The following is a 9,370-nucleotide window of genomic DNA, read 5'->3' as shown; positions in this document are numbered from 1 at the left end:
GAGTATATTCTAGAGACTAAAAACAAATATTGTAGCGTGGTAATTAAAAAGTAGAGTGCCACTGCCAAAGTCTTTGTTTTTTTTTTGGGCTTAATTGGAATCATTTCCCGTAAATACGATGTTGGATCCAGTACCTGACCTGCCGACATAGGATTTGTCCATTCATTCCATTGGATATTACCTCCTCCCAGTTTCTATCTTCGCTTATATCATCATCATCCGATTCTGGGTCTCACCCACAGAAAGGTACAAATTTCATGCCTTTCTATTCAATTCGGTTATCTCACAGTTAGCATAAACATGTTTATTCTTCTTCTAAATTCCAAGTTTTTTTTTTTTTTTTGGAGGACCTTCTGAATTTCAAGTTTAAGGTCTTGGCTTTTCATTCTTTTATTAGAAAGTAATCAAGGGAAAAGCTTTAAAGATTGTTTCGCTATCTGTATCACGTCTTGAATTTTCAGTTTAGATGCTCTTTTAATAGAAATACCATCTGGGTATTTCAAAACTGTTCGCTTTAATTTAAGATTCTCAAGGTAAATTTACTTTAGCAACGATACTGTTCCAATCTGACGTTTTCGAGGGATACCGTTTTGTGGGTAGTTTTTGTATCTTGTTCGTGTTTATCTTTTGTTCTTTTACATTTTTAACCAACAAATTCTGCTGTTGCCTGTTGGGTTAATTAAGAAAATGCATTGTCCATACTCCACATCCTTGTGGTATTTCGTGTTTCTGGGACCATTTTTGTTAGTACAAATTCTCCAATAGATTCTCTCCTTCACGTTGAGTGTGTTTCACCTGGTTTTGTGGCTTCACGTATTTTATCATGAGTTTTGACTGGAAAATAGAAAAATGAGCTACAATATTAACACTACGAGGATGCATTTGAAAAATGAGTTTTGATTGTGGTATTGATAGAGCAAGGTTTCGGAGGGACAAGATATCAAGCTCGGCAGCCCATCGGACTCCCAACGGCTATTTTACAAGTAACCAACTTTTGCGTTCTACATCTAATTGTAGGATGTTGGGCGAGACACTGCAAAGTAACCAACTTTTGCGTTCTTAGATTGGAATTTAAATAAGCAGGTTGTGCCTTTAGAGTTATTTGAATGGATCTGAGCACTTCAACCTTTCTTTGAAATTAGTCCACAAGAAGATTTTTTAGTTGCACTTCCACCTTTCTTTGCAAAAAGTCCTTTTGTACATTTAGCTGCTTTCTGAGACTGTAGTGTCTTTCCCTCTTGTACTTCTCCGAGCTATCTTTCCTCAAGTGAGCTATTTTTATCAAGAAACAATGGCCCAAATGTGCTTTTAGAAAAGTTGGTCATTGATATCTAAGATCCTTTTCTCGCTCTGAAACCGTATATCACATTTTATATGGACAAAGACCATGAAAATCTATTATATTCTAGTAGTTATTTACTTTTACAGGCGTTTATAGAAGCACTATAGCAGAAGTTTAAAGGAAACCCTCACTTTGTATTCAAGCTTTGAAACTTGTTGCTTGCCGTGAAGGAGAACTTCATTAGGCTTTTGTTTTCAATTTTCCAGGTATTGAAACCTTTCCCATCTCTAATCTTCCAATTGCATTCGAGATTCAGATATTCATCACGGAGGAAAGCCTAGTTAGCAATTTTTATGCACAACACTTTAGCATAACTGTTTTCTGGACATCTTTCACATGTTTTTACAAGAAGTTATTTTCTGGGGGTTTGTTTCCCTGTTTTATTGTGGTATATGACTGACTTCTGCAACAATTCAGGCTATTGACAATCTCTTTCACAAAACGAAAAGGAAAGCTAGTCCTATGGATGATTTGCCGGATCAGCTAGTTTGGGACATCTTGGGTAGGATTAAGAAAACGACAGATAGAAACTCCGCATCTTTAGCATGTAAGCGCCTTTACCATCTTGATAATGAACAAAGAAAATCTCTTCGGGTTGGTTGTGGATTGGACCCTGCAAATCAAGCCTTGACTTCCCTCTGCAATAGGTTTCCAACCTTGACAAGAGTAGACATAGTTTATTCCGGTTGGATGTCCAAATTAGGAAAGCAGTTAGACGACCAAGGACTTCTAATTCTTTCAAACAACTGCCCTTGCTTGACTGATCTCACCTTGAGTTACTGCACTTTCATCACCAATGCAGGTCTCACTTACCTTTCTTCTTGCTCCAATCTTTCTGCCTTGAAACTAATTTTCACCCCAAGAATAAATGGTTGTGGAATTTTATCTCTAGTCGTGGGGTGCAAAAATCTTAAAAGTCTACACCTCATTAGATGTCTAAACGTAAGCAGCGTCGAGTGGTTAGAGTACCTTGGAAAACTTGAAGTACTAGAAGATCTCTCTATTAAGAATTGTAGGGCTATAGGGGAAGGTGACTTAATCAAACTCGGCCCCAGTTGGCAAAAGCTAAAAAGGTTGCAATTTGAGGTGGATGCGAATTACAGATACATGAAGCTTTACGATCGTTTAGCTGTGGATCGATGGCTGAAGCAGGGGGTCCCGTGCGAAAGCATGGAAGAGCTAAACTTAGTAAATTGCATCATTAGTCCAGGCAGAGGCCTTGCTTGTGTAATGGCCAAGTGTAAGAACTTAGAAAAGATTCGCTTGGACATGTGTGTCGGATTGAGAGACTGTGACATTATAGGCTTGGCGAGAAAATCAAGTAAGCTCCAGTCCATTTCTCTGCGAGTACCATCAGACTTCTCGATTCCTCCATTGGTGAACGATCCTGTGAGACTAACCGACGAGAGTTTAAAAGCAATCGCGGAGAACTGCTCACTATTGGAATCGGTTAGGCTATCTTTTTCCGACGGAGAGTTTCCATCCTTTTCTTCATTTACTCTGAATGGGATATTAACCTTGATTAAAATGTGTCCGATACGAGAACTTTCTCTTGATCACGTGTATTCGTTCAACGATGATGGCATGGAAGCTCTTTGTTCGGCTGAGTATTTGGAAACCCTAGAGCTTGCGAGGTGCCAAGAGATTAGTGATGACGGATTGCAGCATATCAGCCGGTTTCCTCGGTTGTGTGTTTTACGGCTTAACAAGTGTTTGGGAGTCACCGATGATGGGTTGAAGCTGCTTGTGGGGTCATATAAACTGGATTCGTTGTTTGTGGAAGATTGTCCACAAATATCCGAACGGGGTGTTCAAGGAGTTGCTAAATCAGTTACTTTCAAGCAAGACTTGTCATGGATGTATTGATCTGGAGTAATCCCTTGTTAAGTTTGTGTTTTCCAAATGCCCTCTACTGGCTTTTCATGATTTCTTCTTCTTCTTCTGTAAATGCATATTGTGGTGAATTGTAAGAGAATTTAGTTCTCTTTCTCTTCATCGTGTATCTTGTAACCAACTGTATATTTCTGGAATAAAGCTTGTTGTACCTTTTATGCGGCCATGCGGGTCCAGCTCCTCTCCAATCCATTTATACAATTTCATCCCGGAAAAAGTTTTTCCATAGCCCACTTCAACGAACGGGATCATTCATTTTTTTGAAATCATCGGGAGAATCAAGTGTGCCAAAAATCAAGTTGATTGCATATTGTTTGATATGATTTTAGGAGCACATTTATATAGACAAAAACCAAGTTGCATATTTGTGTGTGCAAGTTGTGCATGTCAATAGCTTTTGCTGATGCTATGCGGTTCTGTAAGGGCTTCAGATTGAGGCTCGATAGCCTCGATTGGTTTAGTAATCCACCCGAGCTCAATAATCTAAAGTTTGGCCCGGCTTGAAAAAGCTCGGATCGTTTATAGAGACTCGTTTACTAAATGAACTAAGCTCTTTTACTAAATGAACTAAGCTCGGCTTGTTTACAAACGAGTTGAGCTCGAGCTTCAACCTTGTTTAGCAAACGAGCCGAACTTGAACGCTACCAAGGTCAGCTCGTTTGCACCCCTCTTCCTGCCAATGGACAGAACTGTAGGTGGGCCGTGAAACCTGTGGGAAGTGGGCGTCTAATAAAGCCCACGGGCCTTTCAACAGCCCTGCGAATGGGCCCATCAAGTCCAACTCTAAACCAGGTTTCATTTTTTTCTTCCTTTTTTGAAGAGAGTTCGGTTCAGTTTTTCTTTTTTCGTGATTTGAAATTGAGGAAGGCACGTTCTTCACACAAATTTCTCCCTCAGATAATGCCTAAACTCTTTCTCAACCCCCAGTGCTCTTTTTTGAACATCAGTCACCCCTAAGAAAAAGGGAAGCCACTAATACCACACTCCAAAAGTACGGTGCCACGCTTTATTCGTGAGATTTTACAATCTTACCCTCAACTCATGTATTTTTGTGTTTCTTCCTTCAGGATTCTGATGATGCGTTCAGGGTTTCGTCCCGACTCATCCCTCTCGTATCGTTCGACTAAGGGGGAACTAGAATTAGATAGTGATCCATTCTTTAAAAGTTTTAGTTAGGTTCTGACTATTCAAACTAGTCCAACTCCAAAGTGCTTATCGTTGTGATATGCTCTCTTGTCTTCGTCCCCATTTGCTGAAACTCTTTTGAAGATTCCAATTTGTTAAAGAAACATTCTTGTTGCACTTGTCATATTATTTTTTCTTTTCATCCTTTAAGTCGTTTCCGAACGTCATCGCTTATTTTTTTCTCGTATCAAGTAACTAATTTTAGAAACGAAGAGTAAAAGAATAAAACCATTAACTCTTGTCCGCTGGAGACTGGAGAGTAAAAGAGTAGAATCATTAACTTTTGTCCGTTATTTTTAGAGAAATGATTTTGCCACACTATTTTTTGATAATGCCACATTTTGCAAGTGTATTTTTTGGTGCAAAAATACATTTGTAGGGTGTGGCATTATCAAAAAAATGTGTGGCAAAATCACTGCCCTATTTTTAAACTGAGACAATCTTTTTAAAATAACAATGCAAATCTTCTATACAATCGATTTTCAACCTTTTGCAGCAGTTTTGCTCAAGGTTCTGAATACCGTTTCGGACATGGTATAAGATTTGTCACTGGAACGGTACGTACCGATAATGGTGTGTTACCGGGTACCCTTTCGGATTTGTCGTTAAAAATATAAAAATATATATACTTTTATTATAACCTTGTTTTTTCCTTACATGCACACCTGTGACATACATGAAGTCCTGTTAGACTATTACAATTTTAAAAAAATCAGTTAACATTTATTTTTAACCAATAAGCTTTCCCCAACGGTGGGCTCAAAACCAAAACCAGTGGTTTTCCAATCCTTCGAACACAGTTCCTTGTAGAGGGGAAATGAATCGGCGGGCGTTGTTTTCACTTTTCAATATCTGAGATGCCTCTTCTCTCTCTCTCTTGTCTTTGACTATGAAGACTCATTGAGATTGAAGAATTTACAGCTTCAGTAAACTTGCGAAGAAGACAAATCTGCTGAGCTGGGTCTCTCTATCTCTCCCTCCCTCCGTTCCGATATGAACTTCAAATCTGCCCATTCTCTATTTCCCTTCAGTTTTTTCCATTTTTTTCACTACTACGTACCGCCGGAACAAGATCTACAGCCTTGGCTGCAAGATTACGCCGGAGAATGTTGCTCCGATCTTCTTTTTCTCTTTTTCCCCTCCATTTCTGTATTTTCTTTTTTTTCTCTCAGTTTTGCAAAATTTCGGACGAAATTTCCGGTAATGTCATCTCGGCCGGTATTTTCCGGTAAGGCCCGATATTGGAGCCGAAACGGTATTAAAGGGTTACAGTACCATTTTTCTCACAAACCAGTACGTATCGACCGGTACGGAACGGTATTCATAACCTTGGTTTTGCTACCCATTTCCAAGGGTAAAACCATCATTCAGTATCAATCAGCATGGCACCATAAATTTAGTGGGTGGCATTAGGTGCTCCCCAAAGGCAAAAAGCATTCAAGACCTATTCTCGCAGTTGAGAACAGAAAACCGAACCAAACCTTGAACGTGCGTCGAATCTCTTGAACAATATCGTGTCCATATTCTCTACCCTTCGTCACCAATTCAAACCAAACCCACGTCAAAACCCTAATCTTTCGCCTATTTAAGCCCCTAATTCCATCACCAGAGCATACCCAAATTACAGCCATGAGCTCAGTCCATCTCTTTCTCAACCACTCCATCGTCTCTCCGGCGGCGGAGGCGGGTATTCGCCGCCACAGAATTCCGTTCACCGGGAGAGTGATCGCTTGCGCCACGGTGGACGTGCGGCCGCCGGGTTTGGCTGTGGCGGCCACGGAGGCGGAGGCGGTGATGGCGACGGAGGCGAGGGTTTTGGTGGGGACCTATGCGAGGGCTCCGGTGGTGCTGGCGAGTGGCAAGGGATGTAAATTGTATGACGTGGAGGGGCGGGAGTATCTGGACATGACGTCAGGGATCGCGGTGAATGCGTTAGGGCATGGGGATCCTGATTGGGTGAGGGCTGTTACGGAGCAGGCGAATGTGCTTGCCCACGTCAGCAATGTCTTCTATTCTGTTCCCCAGGTGAGATTTTTTCCAAATGATTTGGGTTTGTGTTTTCTATGCTTATGTTCTGTGAATTCTGAGTGTAGTGTTTGAGTGTAATGGTATTGGTGATGGCGGATTAAGTTTATGCTAAGATGGTCTGTTGAAGAGAAATAAAACTGATTGAGGACACACTCCCATTTAATAGAAACAAACAATGGATTTTGGAAGAAAGATTTAGGCTTTTTGGTTCAAAGATTTGGGTTTTTATGAATTCTCCTTGATCTGGGTTTTCAAGGATTTTCCTTGATTTGGATGTTTATGAATTTTCATTGATTCGGGGTATATTTTTTTCTTATGTTGTGACATTTTTAGTGGTAGTATCGAATTGTGTTTTTGTCACAAAGGTCTGTTGAAGAGAAAGAAGTAATTGAGGACATAAATCACTGTCCAATGGGGTCAGAGAGTGAATTTTAGAAGCAAATTTTTAGCCCTTCTTGATCAAATAATTTGGGTTTTGGTTTATGAATTTAGAATTTTCCTTGATTTGGTAGGTAGTTCAAATTCACCTCGAAGCGGTGGCTCTGCTTAGAACAGAGCCTCCGCTTGCTCATGATGTTTTGAACCCTCTATATTCTTGTGATGTTTATTGCTCATGCGAAAGATATCGTATCTATTATTGAGAAGCCAATGGTTAACTGCTGTAGGTGGAGCTCGCAAAACGTCTAGTGGATTCTTCTTTTGCGGACCGTGTCTTCTTCTCAAACAGCGGAACAGAAGCAAATGAAGCTGCTATTAAGTTTGCGAGAAAATTCCAAAAGTTTTCGAATCCGGATGTGAAACAGCCACCTGCAGAGTTTATTTCATTTAGTAACAGCTTCCATGGGAGGACCATGGGTGCTCTTGCTTTGACTAGCAAAGAGCAGTACAGAACACCTTTTGAACCAGTCATGCCAGGTGTCACTTTCTTAGAGTACGGGAATATCCAAGCTGCTGTAGAATTGATTCGAACCGGAAAGATTGCTGCAGTATTTGTGGAACCCATCCAAGGTGAAGGTGGCATATACACTGCCACCAAGGAGTTCTTGCAAGCCCTTCGTAGCGCTTGTGATGATGCTGGCGCTCTCCTGGTTTATGACGAGGTAAGCTGCTATCTTTTGGAGATGATATTGGTAAACAATATACATACACATGCTGGGTTGTGTGTTCCAGTCGTCAAGATGTTCTATCATTACAATTATAACGGACTTGATTGATTTTGTTATATAGACCTGCTGAGTTGTGTGTTAAAGTCTTCGAGATGTTACTTGATCTCCTATTTCACTGGTATATAACGTGAGGTAAGTTTCTTCGAGGTGAAAGTAGGAGATTTGTGATGCATTGGACGGATGCTCTCAGGAAACTTGTTTGCCTTTTTACATTTTCTTTCTTTTCTTTTTGTAGGGGCCACTCTGATCACAAAACCACCTCCGCATTGTAAGCATGTTAAATCACAAGCCTACTGACTAGTGTCTACTTGATTTTACTAATCACAGTGGGACGAAAGGAAAATAAAAAAGATAAATGAAGGGTAGAGGAAAGTTGGTATAGCTTTATTTGCTTCTTTCAGCTGGTTTTCTGTTGTTTAAATGGTGAACGGGTTGACCTAACAGTAAAAACGTTATTTTGACATGAGTAGCATAGTAGCTCCATGTGAAATAAAATGAAAGAGTTAATATCAGAGGCGGGGTCAGAATTTTTTTTATCCTGGGGGTGGAGCCAGACATAGTTTGTTGTTTCAATGTTTATTGTGGCTGCGATGATATTGCAGGACACACCGTTGGATTCACTAATTCATATGGAACGCCATGAGATCTGAAAGTATGAAGCTGCATGTCTTTAATTACGAAAAACATATTAAAGATATGACATTTGCATCTCTCTCAAGTGTGTTTGTATCATCTTTGTATGACAATTTTCTCATTCATATAACCAACTATAACTTTCTGACTCTTGTTATTGATGAGCTTTTGATCATTGTACCTAAACCCCCTATTGTTTTTTATTCCTAGGTTCAATGTGGCTTAGGCCGCACTGGCCTCCTCTGGGCATATGAAGCCTATGGTGTATTCCCTGATATTATGACTCTTGCTAAACCTCTCGCCGGAGGTCTACCCATTGGTGCTGTATTACTAACTGAAAAGGTCGCTTCTGCCATAAAATACGGAGACCATGGAAGCACTTTCGCCGGTGGGCCTCTCATTTGCGCAGCTGCCATTGCCGTTCTGGGTAAAATCTCCAAGCCAGAGTTCTTGGCCAGTGTCTCCAAGAAAGGAAAGTATTTCAAGGAAATCTTGATACAAAAACTGGGGGGAAACTCGCATGTGAGAGAAGTACGAGGAACGGGCCTTATTGTTGGCGTAGAACTCGACGTATCTGCATCGGCACTTGTGGATGCGTGTCGGAATTCCGGTCTTCTTATATTGACGGCGGGCAAAGGAAACGTGGTTAGGCTTGTGCCGCCGTTGGTCATTTCTGAGGGGGAATTGGATCGTGCGGCGGAGATTTTGCTGGAATGTTTGCCGGTGCTTGATCAGAGTAACTCAAAGTAGGAGGGAGAAAATATTCCGACTGTCAGTGTATTGTCGCTCTTAGATTTATTGTAGAATTTTCATGTTTGTATTGGCCTTCTTCGTGATTTAGATCAATAATTATTCGCAGTAAGCTTAACAAAGTAATTTTTGGGGATTATTCAACGATCAACATTAATGACTAGTCACATTGAACAAATTGAGAAAAGAGACTTTAAAAGTAAAAATGGAGGTCTTTATTTGTCGAATTAGTGTCCCACTTTTACCAATTAGGTTTAATTTTTAGCATATTTAGACCCTTTTTTTTTTTTTTTTGCTTTTTAACGGCGGAAGAATATTTTCGTTAATTGTAAAAGATCAAAAATAAAAACTGAACAATAGCAAAAGAAATGCA

The 9,370-nt window shown here is 40.2% G+C and overlaps 2 protein-coding genes across 6 annotated transcripts; both read left to right on the top strand.

The window, feature by feature from the left end:
• Nucleotides 1–77: 77 nt before the first annotated feature.
• LOC131312097 (F-box/LRR-repeat protein 14) lies at nt 78–3,399 on the top strand. Of its 5 annotated transcripts, none has more exons than XM_058339834.1 (3): nt 78–246; nt 1,018–1,083; nt 1,760–3,399. In XM_058339834.1, exon 3 carries the CDS (start codon nt 1,805–1,807, stop codon nt 3,206–3,208), a length of 1,404 nt encoding a protein of 467 aa, XP_058195817.1. In that variant the 5' UTR covers nt 78–246; nt 1,018–1,083; nt 1,760–1,804; the 3' UTR covers nt 3,209–3,399. The 5 variants fall into 5 exon arrangements, with proteins under 5 accessions (XP_058195817.1, XP_058195816.1, XP_058195814.1 ...); XM_058339833.1 differs by having other exon boundaries at nt 1,018–1,548; XM_058339831.1 differs by lacking the exon at nt 1,018–1,083.
• A 1,857-nt stretch (nt 3,400–5,256) lies between these two features.
• On the top strand, nt 5,257–9,123 carry LOC131312096 (acetylornithine aminotransferase, mitochondrial-like). Its single transcript, XM_058339830.1, has 3 exons — nt 5,257–6,445; nt 7,114–7,548; nt 8,458–9,123. Exons 1-3 carry the CDS (start codon nt 6,050–6,052, stop codon nt 8,995–8,997), a joined length of 1,371 nt encoding a protein of 456 aa, XP_058195813.1. The 5' UTR covers nt 5,257–6,049; the 3' UTR covers nt 8,998–9,123.
• The last annotated feature ends 247 nt before the right edge of the window (nt 9,124–9,370 follow it).

This window comes from Rhododendron vialii, chromosome 12a (genome assembly GCF_030253575.1).
Source record: "Rhododendron vialii isolate Sample 1 chromosome 12a, ASM3025357v1".
In the NCBI taxonomy this organism is placed as follows: Eukaryota; Viridiplantae; Streptophyta; class Magnoliopsida; order Ericales; family Ericaceae; genus Rhododendron; species Rhododendron vialii.
This window is presented reverse-complemented; position numbering and strand designations above follow the sequence as displayed.